General features: G+C 40.5%; 1 protein-coding gene across 1 annotated transcript in view; it reads left to right on the top strand.

Annotated features, from left to right (window-relative positions):
- Window positions 1–251: 251 nt before the first annotated feature.
- Window positions 252–25,137, top strand: part of PSMB7 (proteasome 20S subunit beta 7) — a 53,854-nt gene continuing 28,968 nt past the window's right edge. The window contains exons 1-5 of the mRNA XM_039861534.1: window positions 252–409; window positions 842–935; window positions 1,737–1,834; window positions 3,065–3,205; window positions 8,442–8,557. Coding sequence (XP_039717468.1) covers window positions 348–409; window positions 842–935; window positions 1,737–1,834; window positions 3,065–3,205; window positions 8,442–8,557 — 511 coding nt within the window. The 5' untranslated portion in view covers window positions 252–347. The remainder of the gene's footprint in view (window positions 410–841; window positions 936–1,736; window positions 1,835–3,064; window positions 3,206–8,441; window positions 8,558–25,137) is intronic.

Here is a 25,137-nt window from a genome sequence, read left to right as displayed (position 1 = left end):
GCTGTGTCTGGAACGTGCGTGTATTTGTCTCCAAAGCCCCATGGAGCTGAATTAACAGTAGAAACAGCTCTGATCTGGAGGAGCTGTCTGCAGGAGGCCTGGTCTCTGGTGCGTCCACCTTGGACAATTCCTTTCCCGGCTCCAGGAGTCAGTTTTTCCTCCGCGCCACTTGGGGCGTTATACTCCAAACACCTCTGGGCTCCTCTAGTTGCCCGCAACTCCTAAGACCAATCGCCTTAGCGCCGACTTTGCCTCGCCCCTTCAGCTCAGGTCGCCAGCGGCGCCGGAAGTACTCGGCTCTTTTTCTTTGCTCCCGCCTCCGGCCCCGGAAATACTTTCTTAAGAAGATGGCGGCTGTGTCAGTGTATAAGCCACCGGTTGGAGGTTTTTCTTTTGATAACTGCCGCAGGTGCGACCATGCGCGCGGCCGGGTTCAGGGCGGGAGCGGGAGTGCGGTGCCGGGGTTGGCGCTGGGCCGTGGTCCGATCTGAGAAGTCCAAGGGAAGGGTGGACGGCAGAGCCTGCGGCTCGCGGCCCCTGTGACTCAGGGGAATCACGGCCTGAGCGTGGGTTCTCCTGAGGCCAGGTCTGCTCTCCCACTTTCCAGCGCGCTTGGACACCCTCCTTCTCCGTCTCTTTAGGCGAGGTTCTGCTCCTTTCTGACGCTCTCTTTGCTGGAAAACGGGGTAATAGTCCAGATGTTGGGAGCATTGAGTGAACAGATGGGCGAGAAAATAAAATAGTATGTTCTTTTTCCTAGTTCCCTGTTAGGTACCCTTCCTGCCAGTCCGGCGCAATGTGATCTTGACTTTCAACGCTTTATTCTCTCATTTGCTCTTAGAAATGCCGTCTTGGAAGCCGATTTTGCAAAGAAAGGGTACAAGCTTCCAGCAGCCCGGAAAACTGGCACAACCATTGCGGGGGTGGTCTATAAGGTAAGCCGGGACAGGCCAAAAGTAGTGACTGAACTGATTACATGAACCAGGCTTCCTTTACTTCTTTGAGCTCTGTTGGGAAGGGCTCGTGTTACAGAGACATCAAGAAATGATCCTTTAAGAGAGACTTTGTTAGGTTTCGTGCGCTTTATCAACAGTTTATATTCTCGCTTGGCGGTGTTTTTGACAGTAGGCCGATTACTTTTCTGTCTTGTTATTACTTTAGAAAGCAGGATGATGTAATGGGAGAGTAAAAGGTTTGAGGTCGGACAGGTCTATTTAGCCAGTTAACTGATATGCTGCTTCCAGCTTTGGGCAAGTCACTTTCCTTCTCACAGCCACACTTTCTCTGTCCATCAGATGGACATAGTAACTCCGTCCTTAAATTGTTGTAAGGGTCAAAAGCGATAATGATTATTGTCGTTAAAGGTAAAGAGTGACATCTTTTTAAAAGAAATTGACAGAGATGGCTATTTTAATGGGAGGATTTCTGTGTCTTAATCCAGACTTTCCCATATTACCTCTGATTCATAAGGAATTCACTGAATCTCTGAGTTTTATTTGAAAACAGGAATGATCATTTTTATCACCTACTCAGGATTCAACCAATAACTTCTGTTAATAAACAACTTCTTGAATTCTGAAAGTATAGCATAATATTTTTGGTAGGAGTTTTGGTGTGTGGGTGGGTAGATGTTTGGGGGACCAGGGGATGGCCAACATTGTTTTCCCTAAACTGAAGTAGAGATCTGTGGTTTATGTATGTAAGCTTGCTTAAAAATATATATTTTTTAAAAATAGGATGGCATAGTTCTTGGAGCAGATACAAGGGCAACTGAAGGAATGGTTGTTGCTGACAAGAACTGTTCAAAAATACACTTCATTTCTCCTAACATTTAGTAAGTATTGATTAGTTTGAATAACTTCTGTATTTTCAAACGTGTCAGGGCTAAAATTGAATTTACTGTTTCTCCCTAAAACCTTTTGTTCAATCTATTTTCTATCTCCCTTAAATGGTATTTTATTCACCTGTCACCTAAGCTATTCATCCTTAAATCCTCTCTTTGCTGTAGTCTTCAATCCAGTTGGTACTCGGTTATGTCTTCTGTGTGCTTTTTAAATCCATTCCCTCCTATCCTTCCCTCTGCCGAGACCTTAATTTGGATTTTGTTCTCAGGAGGACTATTGCAGCTGTCATTTAAATCGCCCGTCTGCCTCTGGACTCTTCTCCACCTCTATTGTTCATTTTTCTGTCACAGTGGATTTTGTAAAACACAGATCTGATTAAGTCCCTTTCCTCTTTAGAAACTTTTCAAGTGACTTTGCGCATTTTTACACTGCTCTCAGGATAAAATCGAAACTCTAGAGCATGATATTTCAGGCCTTACGCAAACTCACAGAAAGCCTACTTAGCTGCCATCATCCCTGTTCCCGTTACAGCTGGACTGTCCCTGTTTCCCTCATGTCCCTGTTCTCTTCCTCTCCAAGCTGTTTCCCCTTTGCAAATGCCGGCCCCTCTGCTTAGAAATGTCCTTTTCTGTTCTCTGCTTATAGTCTTTTTATTCTTCCAAATTCAGCTCATAGGAAACTGCTCAAAGATCAGAATTAATTGCTTTCTCCTCCAATTTCCCATAACATTTTGTACCTGCGCTACTATGTTGTGTTATACAAGGTATAATTTTTGTTAACTTGTATCTCTTCTGCTCAGCTTTGAAATCAAGAGCTAGGACTTTGTTATGTTTTCTTTATTCTCGGCACTTGGTGCAGTGACTGGCACCTGGTATTAAATACTTGGTAAATGTTAAGTTGCAAGAATTTTAACATGCGTTATCCTTTTGTACAACTTAGCTGTAATCGTAGAATTAATTAAATGTACTCTTTTAGGTGCACAGAAACTAGTGATTTCATATGCTTCATTGGACCATAGAAAGTATATTGGCATATAATTAGATGTGTATGTTCAATTTTACGTTTACTTAAGATTGTTTAGAGAGCAGTCAATGGTGCAGTTATACTCAAAAACATCTCTCTATGCACCTGAACTACATGGAAGTTATCCAGGAAGCTCTACTGTTAATTGAGCTCTCTGGCGATTGAATTACAGCTCGCTTGTTATTGTATTTTTTTAGTTGTTGTGGTGCTGGAACAGCTGCAGACACGGATATGACAACCCAGCTCATTTCTTCCAACTTGGAGCTCCACTCCCTCTCCACTGGTCGCCTTCCCAGAGTCGTGACGGCCAATCGGATGCTGAAGCAGATGCTTTTCAGGTAAGATTTCAGAATGAGAATTTCTGTAACATCTTTTGCAGCCAAGGGAAGCCCAGACGTTGAGAGAAAAAGCATTCAGTAATACTCATTATATTTTAGAAATGAATTGTTACTAAAAAGCCGTTTTAATTTTATGAGGCTTTTGATAATAGATTCGGATTTATGGGGTCTTTTTTTTTTTATGAGTAAATCACGTGCAACCAGTTGAGTCATTTCTTGAGGCATAGGGATATTACTGGATTAAAAAAAATATTTTTGTTCATAGGAAGAAAGTTAGAGCCGGAAGGAACCTTTGAGTCATTTGCAAACACACACAAGCAAAAATGATTTTTTTCTCCCCCTTTCAAGGGAGAAAAGCAACGAAGTGAAAAATAACAATATTAACCAGTATTTATCTCTTTGTGCCAGGCCCTGTACTAAAGTGCTTTTTGCATGATCTCATTACATCATTTTAATGCTGAGATAGGGGCTTCTCCAATTTATATGTGAACTAATTGAAGCTTAAAGACATGCAGTCACTTGCCTGACCTTTACTCCCTTCTGTCTCTCACAGACAGTTCCTCTTAGTTTAATTTCTCTCCTCCTTAATAATCATATCATCACTTTATAGTCTTGACAGATTTCACTTTATAAGTCCATTTTTTCATTTGCTTCTCATGAAGAGAGGCAGTATATAATAGAGGAAATAGCCCGGGTAGTTAGTCTTGGCTTGGAATACTGGCTTCTCCTTTTGGGACCTGCCTTGCCTTTAACAAATTCTCTCCTCTTTCCTTTGTGGAATGTGCGCATCATGGTCCTTTTTTTTTTTTTTAGTTGACCAGAGATCTTTATTCTGGTCCTCCTCATTCGTTAAGCAACTTACACGAAACATTTTCTTTATCTTTTCCCCAAGCAGCAGCAGCTGCCTCCAGGCCTGTGACAATTAAAGAGTAGCAGGAATAGAAAGCAAATATTGTAAACTGGCAGCTCAAGAGGTCCTATTCAGCTTGTAGAGAAATTTTATTTGGGTCACATAGTGGTTTAAAAAAAAATAGTGGCCAGTAATTATAAACTGGGAGATTTGAATTAAAAATTTAGATTTCTGGCTTCTTTGGGGGAAAAAAAATCAGAAAGCGGGTGGGGTAACACATGGCAGTAATATTCTGGAACTGGTAAATGCTACATTTAGACACGGGAGCGTGTGTCTGGTCTGTGAGTCACTGCCCCTTCCCGCTGTTTCCTGCCCATCCCTTGCTTTCCTATAAATTTGCAGGTCTTCATCTATGAGTCTAGCGTGGCACGTGGATTCTCAGTAAGTGTGTATGAAGTTCAATGTAGCTGCAGCAGCAGTAGTATAGTAGTTACCATTTTACAGGTGAGGAGACCAGGACTTATGAATCATATGGGCAGGAAGCATAGTCATAGCCACCTAATTCCTGCTCTGGCTGTACCGAGCGCTTATGTCAGTGATTTCCATTTATTTATGTACATCATCATCATCCTAGACCTGGAGAATTATTGCCTATGAAATAAACTCTCCCAGTACAGTATGAGAACTTGTTTTTGCACATGTCAAGATTTCTGAAGACATTTTTGATTTTGATTTTAAATACAGTGCTCCCTCTGCTGGTTTGTGTGGTGTATTACATTTAAAACATTTTTAATTGGAAAATTTCAGTAAATAGAATATTTAAAGATTGCTTACAGTGTCATTTAAAGCATTTAGCTAAATCTAACATATGTTTCTGTTAATCTCTTTAGGATGTTTTAGGAATTCTAGATTATTTTTTCAGTGTTTTTTTTTTAGTTTATTATATTTTGTAAAAGTTAAATTTCATGGAAGTTGTGAGAGGAATATTTAAAAATTTAATCCAGGATAATTGTTGTCCTTTATGTCTTCTAACATTTTTGTTGAGTTACATAAAATGAGTCAGCGCTTTAAGGAAATAAAGCACAGGATTTGACTTTAGAACTTTGGTTCGAGTCCTGTCTCCAGCACTTACAGTTGTGTGACCTTGGGCTGTTCACCCCACTTTTCTTAGCCTCAGTTTCTTCCTCACTAAAATGGGGATAATAGTTTCTGTGTCTTTTGACTTTTGAGGAGGAAATGAAAAAAGAAGCAAGGCTACAACAGTGCCTTGTACAGGGCCTGCTTCAGTTAGATCATCAAATTCAGAAGCTGAAGAAGAGTATGAGGTGTACTCTTGCTGTTACTGTATCTTTTTTCCCCTCCTGAATAACCTGTTTCCTGTTATGTGGATCAGTGAGAAAAGAGGGTTTGATAAACAGGTGGACTTTTATTTCCTTATTTAAACGAGAAATTCTTTATTTTACTTTGTGAGGGCTAGATGTGCATGATGTGATAGTTGTTCCTTCTGAGCATGGGGCCTCTTTGTTTAGTCTAATAGAAATCTTTGTGATATACTGTTCTCTTTTTCTGGAAACTATATGAACACATAGAGGCTCTTTTAAAAATTTTATTATATTGTGCATTTTTTTCCTTGTGAAAGTAACACATACTCATTGTAGAATATTTGGAAAATACTGAAAAGTCCAAAGAAAAAACTAAAAATTTTGCCATTCAGGGAAAATCACATTTTGGTTGGATGTATATACTTCTAGTCTTTTAAGTTCCTTTATTTGTTCGTTCTTTCCATCTTTCTTTTCGTATACTCATACATGTTCACAGTAGAAAAAGCTAGAAGATATGGTAAAGTAAAAAAATGTAGAAATTATGTGGATTCCTACCACCCATAAGCAATTGGTGCTAGCAGATTATACCCTTCAGGTTTTTTTCTTTGTTTAATAATACATATTTTGTTCTGTAATGTGATCGTAGTTGTACATAAACTAATATTTTCATGTACCAGGGCATCTTGAATGGTTTCCGTGTTGGAGCATTTCAAAATGAAAATAGTCTTTTAAAACATTATTTAAAAAGTAATGTATGATCATTGTAAAAAATCCAGGCATATAGAAAAGTGAAAAGAAGGAAGTAAATGTTACCTGATGATCTGCCATTTAGACACATACATTGTAAATCTTGAGATTTTTTTCGGACCTTTTATATGACACATAATATATGCTACTCTATGCATTTGCAAAAAATGGAATCCTGCTGTAGGTGTTTTGTAACCGATCCTGTGTATTGTGACTATTATTCCCATCAGTAGAATAGCTCGGCATCCAGGGTTTTTACCTAGAGTCCATGGAGGAGTTTTTGGAGATCTGTAACCCTCCTGAAATAGTAAAAAACTTTTTTTATGTACGCTTATTATAAGGTTGGGCTCCACAGTTTTAATAGGTTTTTCAAAGAAGTCTTTGACCCATAAAAGTTTAAGAACCATTGATGAATATCATAATTTTTAGTGATATCACAGTATTCCATTCTGTTAACCAGTTTTTGAACATTGACAATGTTGCTCGTTTTATGGTATTTAAGGTATTGTCACCCTTTGGAACACAGAACCTTTGGATACTTGTGTGATTAGTTCCTTAGGCTATATTCTAAAATAAATTCCTAGAAGTGGAATTGCTGGGTCAAAGATAAGCATATTTAACATTTTGATACATTTTGCCAAAACTATCCTTGAGAAAGATTATACTAAGTTGCACTACTGTCAGTAGTGGGTGAGAAAATGTGGCATGGTTTTCATGTTTGTGTAGTGTTCTGTTGTATAGCTGTATCAGTTTAGCTAAGTCTTCCTCTGACTGTTCCCACTTTTCTAACATCAGAAACAGTACTGCAGTAAACATATTTGTGCATTCGTTTTTGCATATTTGTCCTATTATATCCTTAGAATCAGACTCCTGGAGGTAGAATTTCTGCATCAGTTTTTAAGGATTTCAGTAACTTGCCAAACTATCTCAGACTCTTTTAAAGGCATCAAACAGACATATTTTAGTTTGAAGGGAAGTAGCTGATTATTATTGACTTTATTTAAACACCCTGTTTGGTAGGTAGTTGGTGTAGTGGATCAGGCAGTGGACTGGGGTGGGAGCGGTGGGTCTGGTGATTCTGGCTTCTCATCCCAGAGCCATGGAATGTCGTCTTGACCTTGCTGCTAGCTCATGTGCCTTAGGACCACCTTCTTCCCCTGTCAGGGCCCTTTCTTGTTGAGGCTTCTTCTGAAATCTTTTCCCTCTTTTTAATTTTTCACTTATAAATAGAAGATTGTTTCTGAAATAACAATTCGGCACTCAAGGGACACAGGAAATATTGGACTTGACTATTCTGTTTACCTAGAATGCTTCCTGATGGGTAGCTTTATCTCAGACAATCTAAAGTTATGACTTTGATTGGTTCTTGTGTTAATTATTTCAGTTTTAATGATTATATCATTAGGCGAATTCCACATGTGTTGGTTTCATTTTTCTTTTCTTCCCAATGAGCTAAAGGCTCTCAGTGGAGAATTTTAAATCCAGTATATTTATCAAGCGTAGCACTTCTAATGGTAAACAATTGAACCAAATACAGGGAAAGCAATCTATAGAAGTGGACAACCAGCCAGGTAAAGGGTCCAAAGGAACAAATATGTGCACAATTAAACAGAGGTGGGAGTGAGGTGGGTTGGAAAATGTATTCCTGTCCATGTTCCTGAGAGGTATAGCTTTATCCTGTGGGCGGTAGCAATGGGTTTTATAGGTTATCATGGAGTTATTTCATCATTTGCTTCCCTGAATGATGAAATACTTTTCTCTTTTACTCAGTATGAGCTCATATTTATGATTATACTTTTCTGAATTTCTTTAAAGGGAAGGTGTTTTGACCTTAGCCATTTTCCTGTGAGGCTGTGGTGAGGCTGATAATTTGAACAGCTTGAGTTTAGCAACTCATTGTTAACTTGGGAGCTCATCTACTGATCACAGAGAAGTGGATGGGAAGGATGCTGATAATCTTTGCAGTAAGCAAAGCTTGGCTCTGAGACAAGTACTTAATGTCTTTGGGTTGGTTTTATCTTCTCTGAAGTGAGAATTACAGAGCCCTTTTAAAGGGAGACGTGAGACTGAGATGAAATAAGGTAGTGGAGTGCCTCATACAATTTAGTTTTTTTTGGCCGATAATAGATTTGAACTAAAGTTCATTCCATTCCCCATTTTGTTCCCATCAAAACAGTAACCACTTAATGAAACACTAGCAGTGTAAGAAAAGCTTTTTATTTTCTGATTTCTCATATAGCTTTTGGTTAAGTTACAGTGATATAATGTGGGCTCTTTTTTTTTTTTTCCTCTCTCTTATGCATACTCTGATAACCAGGTATCAAGGTTACATTGGTGCAGCCCTAGTTTTGGGGGGCGTAGATGTTACTGGACCTCACCTCTACAGCATCTATCCTCATGGATCAACTGATAAGTTGCCTTATGTCACCATGGGTAAGTGTAATGTTTCTCTGATTCAGAATCCTCTTATTCACCAAGGTGGTCTGTTAAAAAGCTGGTCGATTTCCTGTTAGAGGAGACAGTTCAGTGCAGTGCTTCGATTCATCCTACAAATAGTTATTGAGCTCTTCCTATTAGTTGGGCCCTGTTCTTTGTGCTTGGGATATAACAGTGAACAAAAGTTTGATAAAGATTCTTGCTTGCAAGGAGTTTATTTTTTAGTGGGAGTGGACAATAACAACAGCTACTATAATATCACTTTTTAGTGATAAATACCAGGTGAAAAAATGCAGGTGATATTGTATCACGGTTATGCAAGATATTATCTTTGAGGGGAACCGGCTCAGGGGTATATGAGAACTTGATATATTATTTCTTAACATCTGCATGTGAATTTATAATTATCTCAAAACAGAAAGTTAAAAAAAATTAATGCAGGGTGAGGGGACTTGCAGTATTGGGATGGAAGGCAGACCCGTGTGTTGAATGGAAGGCCACAGCAGGTCTCGTAAAAAGGTTTGAATAGGTGAGCCTCCTGGGCAGAGGGAGGGCCAGAGAGGAGGCCTCGCTGAGGGAACGGGCCTGGCACATGCAGATTTTTTTTCTTTAAGCTGGAGTGACCGGAGTCCCCCTTTACCACTTAATCTCTGAGGGATCATGGGCATTTAATTTCTTTCTGAATCTCGACTTCTCATCTGTGAAATGGTATCAAAAATAGTCCCATGCGTACCAGGTTATAATGATTAGAAATAATGTATATAACATCTGGTCCAGTGCCTGGCCTATAAATAGTAGTTACTCTTTTTAGATCAGCTTTTTACCTTTGTATTTTAGCTCTACGTGCTGGATAAAAATATTTTTTAATGAACCAAAAAAGTGATAAATCTATATTTAGAAGAATTGGAATTTTTAAGTTCTAGCTTTTATGTTAAATTTCTGAGTCAAATTGTATAGGTCCAGAAATTCGAATAGGCCATGTGTAGCTGGCGGTTTTCCAGCTATTGCTTACCTGTTACATTTTTTTTGTCTTGGTACCTTGGCTCTGCAGAGCTAGGAACACTGCTGCCTTGAATAGTTTGGAAATTGCCAGTTTGAGACTTTGCTGTTCCATTGTCTTATGCAGCCTTTAAGAAGGTTTTTATACAACAGATGTTCCCTGTTTGTGGGGAGAGTGATTTACCCCCAGATACCATATGGATGAATCTTTGTAATTATTTTAAAATGAAGATACTTATAGTAATTTTAGAATCGTTCTGAATTGCTTTATTCAAATGTATTTGTTATCTTGATGAAAGCACTATTTCTCTCCATCTGATGCATTTACATACAAAGGTGGAATAGCCTTTTCTATTAAGTACTTTTCCTCTTTTTTTACTTAAAAAATATTATACTTGCAGAAAAGTAACAATGTACAATGAACAATCCTATATACCCTTTATTCATATTTCTCAATTAACATTTTACCATATTCTCTCACATTATTTTTACATTATTATATGTTTTCATTGTCTCACACATTATTATTATTATTAACTTTTTGTGTGTGGAACCATTCGAGAGTAAATAGCAGATATCATAACCCTCCACCTTTAAATCTTTTAGTATCTTGTCTTAAATCATCTTAGTAAATCACCGATTTCTGGAAATTTAATATTGATATGGAGCAGTTTCATTTTTAAGACTGGAAAATTGAATTGGTTTCTTTTGCTTTTGAACTGTAGTAATTTATGAGCATAATTCTGAATTTAGGAAAAGTTGTCGAAAGTGACTGGTCCAGCAGATTTGTGTCTGTGCCCGCAGACCCCACTCTGTGCTCTGTCCTGGCGAATGGTGTCTCGCATTTCTCTAAGTCTGTGTGAGTCCAGGGTAAAGGTTCCAGAGCTTTGAGTTTATAGCACAATTCTCTTTAGAAATCATTAGTCCACACATTCTAGTTTTGCTATCTTAAGAGACCAGATTGAGAAGACTATGATATCAGTAACATCTGATTTTAATACATGAGTAAATTTTTACTTTGAGGTTTAATTTGTTCATTTATTCATTTTCACCCATTTCTTGAGGGCCCTCTGTATAAAGGCGCTGGAGCAGGCTCCACAGATAAAGGTGAATGTGTGGCTTCTTGCCCTCAATATACTCAGTATAATGGGGAGACAGATGTATAAACTGACAAGGGTGATAGGTACAAGGGCCAGTGATGGCCCAAGGGAGAAAGGGTCACATCTAAACTGGAGGATTTCAGGAAAAGCTTCACTTCACTTGAGTTCAATCTTAAAAGAAGAATAAATTACTTTTGTTTATTTATCAGATTTTTTTTAGCATCTACTATGTGCTAGGCCCTGTGCTGGGTGCTGGGAGTATAGTGGTCAACATAGCACCTGCCCTCAGAGCATATAGCCTTATGTAGGAGACAGGAATCAAACAGGTAAATATACATTAATCTAAAAGAATGCACTGTGCTAAGTGCCTTGGAGGAAAAGAACAGTAATAGGAGAGAATAACAGGAAGGAGCATATGGATAATGGGTGTTTGGGAAGTCTTTACTAGTCAAGTGACGTTAAAACATTTTCTAATGAAAGCAATTTATAAAGTCGACAAAATGTTCAAGTGGGAAAAAATATTGCATGAAAATTAAGTCTCTTATTTCATATTCCTCCACTAAAGTAACTAGTTTCTTGTGTGGGTTTTTTTTCCCTAGAAAATGTTTTATGATACACCTTCAGATATCTCTATCATTTGTCATTTATCTCTCTATCCCTATTAAAAAGACACAAATGAGGTCATGTTATACATACTATTTCCTTACCGTTAACTTGTTTTGAAGAAGTTTTTGTATCAGCGCATGTAGCTCTATATCTTATCTTTGATAACGGCTGCATAGAATTACATGATATGGCTGTATCATGACCCATCCGCCTATTGACGGATATTTTGGTTTTCGGATTTCTGCAACAGATGTGTCTTGGTGTATTTGTGTAAGTACATACTTCAGATCAATTCCTAGTAGTGGCCTTTCTGGCTAGGGTGTGTGCATGTATTGCTGAGAATTCGCTGTTGCAAGCATTGGAATCACCAGAGGATTTAAGGAAAAGGGGAATTATTTTAAGGGATGGAAGGAGGCTCACAGAATAGCTGGGAGGGCAGGAACTGGGTTTGGGGCCAAGAACAGTGTCAGAAGTCATGCTGCAGGATGGGCCGTTGTGGGTGAGGACAGAATGCTCCCGACCGCTGACATAGCTGGTGCTGGGCGCTGGCTTGCTACGCACTCTACCGCCCCGGCTGCTGCAGGAACCGGGTCTTCCTGCTGTCTTGCTCACCGCCAGAGAGCTCCTTACGGGGGAGAGTGGGTTCTTCTGATGCTCAGTCACCCACTCATAAGGCCAGGGGGTTCCCCAGACGTAGGAAGGAGGAACAGCTGCTGGGCGGCCCAGTAAAGTGGCAGATGGCCATGCAGCATGTTTTACCTTTTGAGAGCTATTGCCAAATTGCCCTCCAGGAAGATTGCACTAGTTTATCCCCCCACCAAGAGAATGTGAGGATGCTGTTCTCTTACAGCCTCACCATACTGGGTACTCTTGCCAATCTGGTGGGCGAAAGATGGGAAGGAGTCACACAAGCTGAGACCTGGAGGATAAGTAGAGATTAACAAGGGGTTTGCGTCCCCACTCTCTACCCCCAGGGGAAAGACTTTTCAGGCCCTGTGGTGTACAAGGGACTGGTGTGGTCAAGAAACTGAAAGGCCAGAGTTTGCTGGGTGGGCGAGGCAAGTGCAGCGGGTGGGGGAGCGTTCCATGCTAAGGGCGCCGCAGAAGCAAAGACATGGACGTCCGGGGGAGGGGAACAGAGGGGAGGCTGGGAAGCAAGCCGGAGAGGGTCCTGATGATACAGCCTGAGTTGTTTTGATTTTGTCCTGGAGGTTTCCATCTAATGTTTTCAAGCCAAGAAATGAGAGGGTAAGATTCGCTTGTTAGAAAGAACAGTCCGACAGCTGGAGGGAGGAGGATTGGCATGGGGAGTCTGGAGGCAGAGAGGAAGATTACAGCTGGCCAGATGTTGAGGGCGTGGATGAGTCCAGGCGGTAGGAATGGCCACTGATAGTACAGGGATCACTCAGAAACCAGCCCGCCGTTAGACTAGATTCCGGGTCTCTGTCATCCGTCCTCTCCTGTCTTCCTTAGTGCTCATCTCTTTGTGGCTCTTGACCGTGGTGGTGTTGGAGTAACTCCTCCGCCTGATGCCACCTCCTTTCTGGTTGGGCTCTGGATCTTTTTTCGGGTCCCTCTTGCACAGCAGGCCCCCACTGATCAAACAGGCTTTCACACCACAGCGCTGCAGGGCTGCCTTCTCCAGAAACGCCTTTTCTGCCTGGAGTGTTCCTCCTCCTGCTCAGCCAGGTCTAGTCGGAAAGCCATTGTGACTGGCCCAGGCTCAGGTGGTACGTTCCTCTCAGGGCGTTTGGTGTGAAACACGATTCCAGCCTTGTCCATACTCTGCTTTCCCCTGTCTCCCCCGCTCCTGTGAAAATTTGTGATCTCTGAGAATCTGTTTCTTACTCTCAGAGTCTCACAGAGTCCTGTGTGACTCCATGAATATTTGATGGTGAATTAATTTTCTGATCTTCTAGCTTGCTTGTGCCAAAGAATGTCTGAAACTTAGAGTTAGAAATCTTAGCTGCTGTTTCTTTTTGTGAACTGACAGTTCACAGTACCCCTGGAATAGAGGTTTAGATTGTGTTCCATTTTTGTGGCCCCAGTTTAGCACAAAGCATTGCATTTTTTTTGAGCTTACTATTAGTTTAAATTTAAAGTACATTATGGAGTGTCTCTGTGCCAGTCTGCTCGTGCTGTCACGTTGTTTTCAGTTAAAACTCTATCCAAGGGATGCTGTCATTGGTATCTTATTAATGAGAAACCTGAAACTTAAATGAGATAAAGTTTGCCTCTTACTGCTCTGTCTGTAAATGGCAAAGCTGGGATTTGAACCCTTATCTTCCAGCTCCAGTAAGCCCCAGTAAAACATAGCTGCTTTGATTTTATCATCTTAAAGATGTTACTTTATTAAGCTATTAAGCTTTGCTTCTAAATACTGAAAATATACAAATTCGCAAAGGGCATTTTATTTGTTTTGCCTGTTTTTGACTGGCCTATGCAGATTTTCCGTCCTGTATATTAACAGACAATATTTACTAAAACAGCTTTATAGTATCAAAGGCAAATTTAAAAAAGTTACACAATTCTACCACCCCAGGACAACATGAGTGTTATTTATTTTTTCCCAATCCTAGTCCATTGGAAGAGGAGCTCTTTCCCAGACAATGAAAGAAAATACAGTTGTACGGCCCTGGCTTTGCCTTTGTCATTCTTGTAGTTTCTTTTAGTCATTGTTCACTTTCGAGTCCGGCTTGCGTGCATTTTTCCCAGTGGCAGTAACTGAGTTGCTGCCTTTCTTCGTAATGACGGTTCTTGTTGTTACTCTTTTTTCTTTTTTTTCCTAAGGAGATGGGGAGCTGGATTTTGAGCGAGACCCACAGAATTGCCAATATTTGGTGGGCTTTGTTTTAATTTACCTTATTTATTTTGGGCGAGCTACCACATCTCAAACTGCAGGTAAAATTGAGGGCCCTCCTAAATGAAATCTTCCCATGGAGCGTTAACATTCACTGTGAAGCGAGGCTTTCCATACGTGTAGCTTAAGTGAGAAAATGAATATTTCAGTAATTTCTCAAGCTTTAGTTAAATAAGTTTTTTATTATGAGAAATAAAAACAAAACTTTTTTGAAATTAATCTTTTTTCATCAAATGATTTGACGGTAAAAGCTGGAAGCTAAAATTACCCATAGGACAAGGGTGTCTAAATTTTGTCTACCATGGGCTTGTACTGGCGACTAGCCAGGTGCCTGAAGGCTACTCTTAATTTGCATTGACTAGAAGACACCTGTGTTGCTCTGCACATCTTTAACATGCTGGCACAGCTCGCAGAGCGTGAGGTCCAGGAGCCTTTTCTCTGAGGGCTCACCTTCCCCAGGGTTTACTCGAGGAGAATGAACAAACTCCTTGTGATATGACTCTTGGACAACTTCTGCCCTAAAACCTTTTCTGTGGACGTGATGTCGACCATAATGAGAGCAACATTCATCCAGCAGCTTCCCAGCTGCTGTGCCAGCAGGTGTTGTGAGATGCTTTACTGATTTAATTTTTGCAAGACTGTGAGGTGGGTACTACCATCCCTGTCTTAGAGATGAGGAAGCTGAGGCTCAGAGAGGTATGCTGAGGCCCCACATCCAGGAGGTGCGTGATCTGGGATAGGAACCCAGGTCTTTGGGAGTGTTCCTCCTTGGCTGTGGTATTGCTTCAGTGGTGTGTGGCCCGTGGTCCAGACCAAATATGATTTGGTTTATTCTCAAAAAGAAGGGCCCCTTGGGTTTCATTTAATTATTATTATTTTTAAGAGAATAATTTGTGAGAGATTGCAGGTGATCAGTTATCAGTGTGATTGTTGAAATCTGGGCAAGATTCTTTGACTTTCTATTAAGGGCACAGGGTTATAGTTTTACTTTTTATAGGTAGAATGTAGGTTTTTTGTTCTCAGATTAATTAGCTTATTTTCTTTTAATTTGCCAGCTTTCCTTTATTAGGCAAACTGAAGTAGTGTCAGGAGAAGCTTGGGGACCATCTTTTGCTGTTAGTTTGGCAGTGTTCCTCGCAGCAGCAGCGGCAAGGTATATGCAATGTTTGTTTTTGCCCACTTATTCACATAGAGAATTAATATGAATAAAATCTCAAGCATGACATTCCTGGAAATGAGGCCCTTGGACAATTTAGGAATACTGACTTAAGGAATAAACATTGATATGCATCATTAGAGAGGACTTGGGGTCACTGCCAGGGCCATCCAAGTAAAATTCGATCTCCAGATAAACTGGTTCTGCTGTTTCCTAATTACTGGGATGTACCTCTTAAGTCCCAATTTATGAAGCCCCCTAGCCAGTGAAAAGATTCAGGACAGAATTGTAAACAGACCAGTGTCTCACCTTGCGGGCAAAAAAGAATCTTAGAATTAGGTTGGAACATAGGAACATTGATAGGGAATTCAGGCCTGCCATTTTCTCTGTTTTTTACACCGAAGTGCAACCTTTGTGCAGACATTTTGACATCTCCACATGACTCAGTTTTGAAAATTTTTCTGCACTGGATCAAATTAGTGTGCTACAAGATGCAACTGTTTTTCCACATTCATTTCCAACTCTGAAATCAGGTGCGAACTGAGCAGTTCTGTATTTAGTTCCCAGGCCTCCCTGAGCGCCATCTCAGAGGGCCTGTGGACCTCATAGCTCTGGCATTGCTGGACAGTTCTTTTCCTGACCTGTATGGGTCGTGTGACTGTGCAGGGGGCCCTCAAGCCTGTGTCTCCATCAGTACTGGAGTGAGTCTCCGCCCCTGCCCTCTGTGGGTCAGGGGCTGTGCTGTGGAGGGAGCCCCCTTCTGTAGAGAGCTCTGCCCACCAGAAATGACCACTCAGAGTGGGCTTTTTGTAACCATCTGAGATATAACCTAGAATCCTAGAAAAAGAGGTGGAAGCCCTGGTGGCAGTTCTGTCCCTTGACCAGGGAGTCACCTAATCTCTCTGAACCTCAAACTCCTCATTTCTAGGAAGAAGCTAGTTGTTTTTGACCTGGAAAGTTCACAGGGCTCTTGAGATGCTGCAGTATCATGTTATGTGTGAACACGCTCTGTAAAGCACCTGGTGCCTTTTCTGTGCATTTGTTGTCCTGGTGTCATTTTTTGAGGTAGTGTAGGACATTGAAAAGAGCTAGTCTTTGGAGTCGAACTGGGTTCAAACCTAAGTCCAACATTTATTAGCTCTTGAGTGTGAGCACTGATGTCTTCTGTAAAATGGTGGTTTGAGGAACTGTCCCGTGGGAAATGCGTGAGGATTAAGTGAGATACCATACGTAAAACTCTTGGTATGTGGCACAGCATAGATGTTTGGTACGTGGCATTTTGATAATTTTAGTGCTAATACATTCTCGGTGCAGTTCTGTGTACTAAGATTTCTCCAGCCGTTTTCCCTGCTTTCATTAATATAAGGAAGATTTCATGAGATTTAAAATGTATAGTGTATGGATTTTCTATCTTAAAATTTATGCCGCTATGGAATGCCAGGAATTAAACATCTGAGAACCAAAAGCCCGTGAGAGTGGAGTTATGCGTCTTGATTCCTGGTTGTTACTGTAAAGGTGGTACTAAACCAATAGAGGGTGCCAGTATGTTAGGAAATGAGAACGTATTTACTTCTAAAATTCATCATATTGTTGCAGGGCATATAATATAGACAGCCTTTGCTAGTTCTTAATCTGTTTTAATTAGAGTGGACTTAGTTCTTGATTCTGCATAAGAAATGTTAAAGGTCTATGGTAGGTAACATGGTGAGGTTTTGAATTAATGCATAGGGTGCTACTCTTCCTGTTTTTTCTTCTCTGACATTTTGCCATCAAGTCTTTTCTGACTTGGGTTCAGTCCTTATTATACAGTTAAGTAAAAGCCCATGCCAGGAGTATGTTTCGGAACAGTTAAATGCAGTGCTTGCAGTTTTAAGTCCTTTGTTTTTAAACTCCACCTCAGAGAGAGAGGTAACTGATTCATCTTTCCCTGCTCTTGTTTCAGAATTGACTCTGCTTCAGAAAAGTGCCTTTATAGTTCGATAACCTAGGCTCGATGGTCTTTTACTTTCTTGTTGTACATACTAAGTGGAAAGTCATTTTATGCATGAGAGGACTTTTCACAGTGGAGTTCAAAGGACTAGGGATTTGCTGTCAGCCGGATTTGCCTTAGCTGTGTGACTTTGGGTGGTTTCCTTTACTTCTCTGAACTTCATGTTTTCCCATCTGTAAAATGGAGATCATGGCATCTAGTCCACAGGTAAATTGAGAAAAAATACAGCACTTTACACTTTTTTTTTTTTAGTAGGATTTCTTATTGTTTGCACACAGGCTGTATGGACAAGATAAACCTTTACTTATGATTAAGACGGGATGTGTTTTAGAAATTATTAAACTCTGTGGTTGTCCTTCCGTGTTCTGAGGGACAGGAAAACTTGGCAAGACCTGCAAAGTGGGATAACCTGCACTTTGGAAAGTTATTTTGGAAAGTGGACCAGAGTAAAGGATGCCTTTGAAAGACTCAGCTCAGACTCCGTGAGCTCCTGCAGCAGGAGGGAGGGGTGCGTGCCCTGTGCTCAGCAGAGTGCGTGCTGAGTGAGAACGCGTTTCCGGGCAGGGCCTGAAGATGCGGGAGACTGATTATGAGGCGTATTTAAGGTAATTTTTACCCGCCATCTTATCCCCTCAACGTGGAGTTAAGTGACTCCTCATTTTGAAGGAGAACAATTTTCTGTCCTCGTACCGTGTGGCATTTCTTTAAAACACATTGATAAAATAAAACCTTTCACTTTTTAGGCCTGGATGCCCCGATTGTTAGTCTTTTCTTAGGAATAAGTATTTATAACCTGTCAGGTCAATGAGATGTTACACGTACAGTTATAAGAAAAATCTCTGTTCAAGTGGTGTCTTAAATTATTTAACTCTTTTTGGCTACATTTAGAAAAGGAACTGTATTTTTTAAGAAATTAATTTCGAGTGAAAATACATGCTTTAAAAATATTTCTAGGTATATTAAGTGGAATAATTTTTAAAAATTTATTGAAAATAAAAGCTGGACTCTCTAACATTGAGGTACATTTGCTGATGAAAAGGAAACATTCTTCCCCCTCACGAGGGGTTTAAATGTAATACTCAGTGCTTACTCAGGAGTGAAAACATCAAATTAAACTGTTTATGCTGACAAAGGACAAATCCAGATTTCAGCAACCCATGCAAGATTGTCTGATTGCTTGGCCTGCCTCGCCTGGAAGCTTTTGGCCAAGACTGATAATGAAATGCATGCATACAATTAAACCACTTCAACTCAGTGTTGTGAGTTTTCCCCAGCCATGAGAGGTGCTTCACTGCTCTCTAGTGGCTGAATGTGGTCCCCTGGCACCAACATTGTTTTATATTCATAAATCAGCTCTTCACACATTGGCAGCGTTGGCCTCCAGAGCAAAAACCAGCACCAGGAGACTAGGTCTTGTAGACAGGAACGAAGTGAAAAATGATCCCAATCCACGGGGCTATGGAAAACACCAAATTTTACCCAAGATGAGTGGCCAGTTGACTAACAATGAGCAAGAGTGAGTAAGCACTCTGTCGGGGAGAGCTGACACTGATGGATTAGGAAGTTCTGTGTGTGACTCTTTCATCGCTGCGTACGTCTTACACCTTGGCAGGCCACCGTGGCGAACAGGTCCTTGGGTGCTTACAGTGGACCCCTCCTTAGCCGGGGCAGGATTTTCGTTTTGTTTTTTTTTTTCTTTTTCCTGAAAAGATCTGGTTAAATTGATTTGGGGAAAAGCTGTAGAAATTCATTTCCAGCTGTTTTTCAGAACTTTATAACTTTGAGAGAAGAGATTTTAAAGACCTCTGTTTCCATTAAAGCTGCCAACCCTGGGACTTATCGAGAATGATCGTATAAAATGGCTCTTGGAGGACGAGGACCTTGTCTTAGAGCAATTACAATAGCTAGCTTTTATTGAGCTTTTACTATGTGCCAGCCTTTCATCTTTAAATGCATCATCTCGCTCAGGTCACAAGGAGATACATTCTGCCTTTATCCCCTTCGTGCGGGGGAGGAAGCTGGGGTGGTAGGGCTGCTGCACCGAGCCGTTTCCGGGCCAGCATTCACGTTGTGCTTGATGTGATGATGCCTCTGGGAGTAGCTGGGCAGCCTTGCAGGTCTCAGAGGGCCATGGCAGTGTGCTGGGGGAAAAGAGCGAGGAAATGCTGGAGCTGTGTGTCTCCAGAGCCTGCTGCCAGGTGGGCATTGGCATGGTTTGAAGGAATGAGTAAGAAGTTGCTCTTCTGAAAGGTGCATGGACTTAAGAGCCACAAGACCCAGGCTTGATGACTCTTGACTCCACTTTTATTGACTGTATTGCCTTTAAACTAGCTGAGCCTCAGTTTCCTTGTCTGTAAAATGGGGAAATATCTATACCACTTGAGCTCAAGGTCCAGGACCTATAAGGCCCTCAGTAGATTTTCTCCCTTGTTTTCTCTGTCCCCAATCTGAGAGTCGTGAGCATAGACCTTACAAGAAAAAGCAAATTTCTACCAGTTGCCTTTCAGATCCTTCCTAGAGTTTGACTTAGAGCAGCAGGTTTCAGAAAATTATTTCAGTCTTATTGTTTCTTCAGCATGTCTGATGACATCATTTCTAGAATCGCTGTTTGATTTAGTTCTTTAATGAACTCTATAAAAATAACGTTCATGTTTTTAAAAATAATCCACTGTCCTCAAGCCATATTAATGCAGATGTTTTATATAGAGCAAGTAAAAGTATTATCTTTAGATAGTAAATTTTTTTTGATATATTTCATATTTTGTCCTGAATTGTTCTCTCAGAAAAAGTTAGGTTCAAATTGAGCTACTAATGTAGATAAACACCTTTAGAGGTTTTAGAAAATGGAGATTAATTTCATTTTTTTTTGAATGGAGCTATATTAACATAAATACCCAGAACAGATACTTGAGTGGCATTGCTAAACAGTGAGTGGCATCTGTTTAATCATTTAAGACATTTAACTAAAATCTCAGTCTCATTTGAATTTCCAAGCAAAGCAACACAAATTAACTATATCCAGATGTGTGGTAATTGTTTCTGAAATCTGAAGAAAAAGCAAGCTAGAAAGCGTGCTTTTTAGGGGTGGAGAGCTAAGAAAATCTAGCTGCTTCTGTGCTTACTTGCTAATCTTGATTTTAAGCTTTAAGCTTTGTGATTTAAGAGGTAACATGGTTGAATGGAAAGAATGTCAGACACTTTAAATTCTGAATGATCTGGGTGCAGATTCCCAGATCTGCTAATCACTGGCTCTGTAATCCAGGCAAACTCCTTATCTCCGAGAGTCAGTCTCCCTTTTCATCAAATGAGACTCCTGCTACCTGCCCTGTCTGAAGAGCAGACAACACGGACATGACTGCTTTGAAAGTTCTTAAACACCGTGTTTGTTGTGGTCCTTTTAGTAATTTGTTGGGCACAGAGTAGACTTCTGGGTAAGTGGCTTGGCACTGATATGCTCAAAAGACTTGATTATTAGGATGATTTTACCTCTAGGACTGTCCTAAGGAAGCCCTTCTAAGGATGCTGATAGAGAGACCTGGTGTATTTGTTTGTTTCTGATGATTGATTGCTGTCGTTACTTGGGATTATTGACTCATGCATGGATTGACCTTCAGGCCCCTGTATACAAATTTCAGGAATAAGCTGCCTGCTGCTACGTTACACAGCAAGACTGTGACAGCTGGTAAGGTCTCGGTCATTTTGCTTTTTTTTATCTTTTTCATTTCTCCACGATGTCAGATTCTTATTTTCTCCAAGTTTATACCTTAAAAAATTACAAGTAATTCATGGTTTTTGAAAAAAAATAAGGAAATACAAGTAAGCAAAAAGAAAATAGTACCACCCAGAAATAAGCATAATATTTTTGATTTATGTTCTTCCAGATTTTTATAATACGTATTATAGAAGCATATATATTAATATTGTTTTAGAACATGTTTTTTTCTCACTAAATATTAGATTATGGACATTGTTCTACTGCCAAAAAAATATTACATCTTTGGACATCTGTATAGTATTTTATTTATTTTCCATATCTCCTGATTGTTGGATTTTTTTTTTTTTTTTGCTAATCTAAATGGTGATCTTTTTACATACATAATTTGTGTTCTTGTCCATTATTTTCTTTAGAATAACTAGTAGTAGATTTCCTAGTTTGGAGTACAGCTTTATGCTTTCTGATTGATGTTTCTAAGTTGCCCATTAAAAGTTCTATCCATTTTTACTTCTACAAGTATATTAAAGTACCCATTTCACTGCATTTTTGTCAGCACTGGGTATTACTCTTTTTAATTTTTGCTAATCTAAAACGCAAAAAAATGGTTAATTTCAATTTGTATTTCTTTGATTACTAGTGAACTTGAACAGTGTTTCTAAATGTGTGTAGGCCTCTGCCTTTTTTTTTTGAAAGCTGCTGTTTTCTTTCTTTGTTGGTGTACTGATGTTTTCTGTGAGCTCTCAGTTATTAATGTCCTGTATGTTACACACATTTTTCTGAGTTTGAGGGCTTATGTTTTACATTGTTTATGGGAGTTAGTCTTTTTTTATTTTATTTTATTTTATTTTAAACCAGTGTCCTGTTGTTAATAAGAGCAGATATTTTAAAAAGATTGGCTGGAGATGTGGCCCCTTGTGGCATTTGTGCCCGGGACCCCCTTCTCCTAGAGGTCAGCAAAGTGGGCACCTCACAGTGTCATGTTGAAGGTGTGTGGATGAGGCAGGCCCTGACAGGGATGGGAAGCAGGCTGCTTTCCGAGACTCACAGAGGCATCTGTTACAGGAGGAATTCTTTTAATGACACCAAACAGGGCAGCCAGTACGAAGCGGTGCCTGCCTGGGTGGCTGCAGTGGGTCGAGAGTGCAGAGCAGTTGTGTGTCCTTCCCCCAGCCCTGTCTCTCCCCACAACAGCTCTGGCTGTTGGGTGGTTTGGTGCTGGGTACTCTGGGAGTTGGGAGTGGTTGAGCAGGGCGTGTGTGTGGGGGTCACATGGGTGAGCTTGGAGGACAGTGGATGCTGGAGGTAAGTCAGTGGGTAACGAGGTAGCCATCACAGTGTCTTACGCAGTCATCTTTCTAAATGCTGGTCACTGAGTTGTACCTCGGTTTTCTGTTTAAAGAGTTTTGTTCTGGAAGCCACGCTGGCTACTCAGTAACTGTGGGTGGGCCGATAAAGGCAGATTTGGTGGAGGTTGCTAAGGAGCAGCTACATGGGAGCTACTGATGAGACAGCATTGGTAATAAAATGCAGAAATCCAAGGATTTCACTCCTGTGATATCATCACAGACGTTTGGACCAGACTAGGATGCATAATAGGACATGGTTTTGTGGATTTTTTTCTTTTTGAAAATTGAACTTGCTTTACATTTGAGTTTGTCTTATGTTCATCCCAGTATGGTAAATGAGGCAGTAAATGTTCTCTTACACTTTATCAAGGCATTTACTACTGTCACTGCTCCTTGAGGGCCAGCTCAGAGTTTCCCCAACTCCTCCATTTGGACAGTTGTGCTCAAATCAGCCCGATTTAATTGAACAGATTCCATTTAGCGCTTGCTGTGCGCCAGTCTGCCGGCGTGAGGGAGGCAGATGTGAAAGGATGGGCAAGTTGCGTCAATGAGAGTGATAAACTCTCATGGACGCGTGGTGGTCAAGGAAAGCTTCTGGGAAGAGGTGATCTCTCAGCTGGGACTTGAAGGGTGACTAGGAGTTCTGTGAACTGACTATCAAGGGGCAAAAACTACTATATGCCAAGGTGGGATACGCTTGAAATGGTATGAGCATTTAGGAAATTATTGTCAGTTTAGTGCTGGGGGAGTGTCAAGTGTGTGTGTTTTGGGGAGGAAGAGGGGGCCGAGGGAGACAGAGACCTGGTCATGGAAGGTCACGTGTGTCTGCTCTGAACTGATGTGGCATGTAGAACTTTGTGTAGGAGAGAGTGACATAGGATCACACCTGAGACAGAAATCTTGCCCTGTACTTGTTCTGTAATCCTAAACTGGAAGCTTTGTCACTGTAATGGGTTGCTCTGAGGATGACCAAATGACACGATGTGTGGCACACTGGTGGATGCTCGATACAGTGCTTGTTTCTTCCCCCTTGGCTCCCTGCTCCTCCCTCTGTAAGTTCTTCGAAGGCAGGCCTCACCCCTTGTTGCTAGAGCTCCTCCTGCAGTGGTGGAAAGCACATTCCCTTGATACGCGTTTCCTTCGCCTGCCGTGCCTGCCATGTAAAGCAGAGGCCCTTGTACCGTGTACACTGTCCCCTAGCTTTTCTGTTCATTTATTTTTTAATGAGAAACCAGGCACTTCTGACTGATCAAGGTGATGCTTTAGGAGCAGAAAATCAGGGTAAGTGTTCCTTCAAAAGACTTTTGCCTTGATTTTGGGTATGGAAGTGCCAGGTTAGGTAGGTTGATGCTGAAATAATGGAATGTCTCAGGACATTATTATAGTTTCTGGGGAAAATGGGATAGAATATTTAAATGTTTTGTAGGTCACATGGATACTATGCTAGTATGGCATCTGTCTGACAATTTATTGTATACATGGAGTTTTAAGTGGTGTCGAGACAAAATCTAGGAAACCTGAGTGAAATTATTAAAGAATACTGGTCTCATCGAGTTCACTATTTTTTTTTCTTTTTAATGGCCAGCTCCTTGTTCTTTCCTCTAGTTACATGGCCTTGAAATGACGTGAGAAATTGCATCTTGTTCTCTTGCCACATTGGGCAACTGCAGTCATATATGAAATTCTGACTTCAGTTTTCTAAATAGCAGACATACATGCAGAGCAGACACACACTCAGTTTCCTGGAAACCTGTTGACAGTCACTTGTCCTAGCACTTCCGTGTATTTCTGAAAAGGGGGCGCCAAAGTCCTCCTTTCCTAAAAAACTGGGAGCAGGAGCTGATTTGCAAGTGATTTAGAACTTGTTTTTAATGTTGAATTTTTCTTTATTTCAAGTTTATTTGGAGTTTGCTTATCTTTGATCTCAGGGGAAGCAGAAGCAGGCAGTTTAGCAAGCTCCTGCTATCCAGAAAATGTGTGTGTGTATGTGTGTGTTCACGTGTGTGTGTGTACACTTGTGTGTGTGTAGGTCGGAATGTGTGTAGGTTGGAGTATGTGTTGAAGGGCGTGGTGTAAAAAGGGAAGCAGAAATACAATGTGATAAGGACCCCTGTGTCCTTTCTGTGTTTACCTGTCATACATCTTCCAGCGCTTAAAAAAAATCACTGTCTCTGATAATGTAAGAGCCATCCCCACACTGGACAGGCACTTTTTGTTCTAAGACTTTAGATTTTGTATGTCATTTCCATTTATAGAAATTTCATCTGCAGCATTGTTTCTAAGCAGGAAAAAAAGTTTTTGATAAAGGAAGAATTATTATATTGGGAGGGAAATATTTTTTATTTCTTAAAATGTTGGATGGAGCTAAGCAGAAGGAAATATATGTGCCAGGAAAAATGAGTGTCAAACTAATTATTTATTGTGAGACTGTCAAAGAAAGAATGGCCAAGGAGAAAAAACAGGGTTAGTAATTTTTAAGGAAAAATGCTTTTAAGTTAACTTGGGTTTCCTTTTTACAATGATTGATTCCAGTTTTCCACAAAGTTGTTGGCTCTTGGGTAAATACTCGCCCTTCCCTTATCCTTTTTTAATGGTTGTTTCAGGCCTCTGGTGCATTTACCCTTGGGCTCCTCACAGAGATGGTCTTGGACTGGGTTAGAGGAGGCAAGCCTGATGTTGGGTGCTTTGCCAGGAGCATTTTGTATTTAGAAGTATTTTTTTTTTTCCCTGAGATTTCCTTATTTGCAATTTCCTTGTTTCTTCATGACAGCTGTCCTTTGTTTTCCATACAAAACTGCTGTTTTT

The sequence above is a fragment of the Pteropus medius genome, unplaced genomic scaffold (assembly GCF_902729225.1).
Source record: "Pteropus medius unplaced genomic scaffold, Ma_sr-lr_union100, whole genome shotgun sequence".
Classification (NCBI taxonomy): domain Eukaryota; kingdom Metazoa; phylum Chordata; class Mammalia; order Chiroptera; family Pteropodidae; genus Pteropus; species Pteropus medius.
The sequence above is the reverse complement of the archived record's forward strand: the minus strand, read 5'-3'. Positions and strand labels throughout refer to the sequence as shown.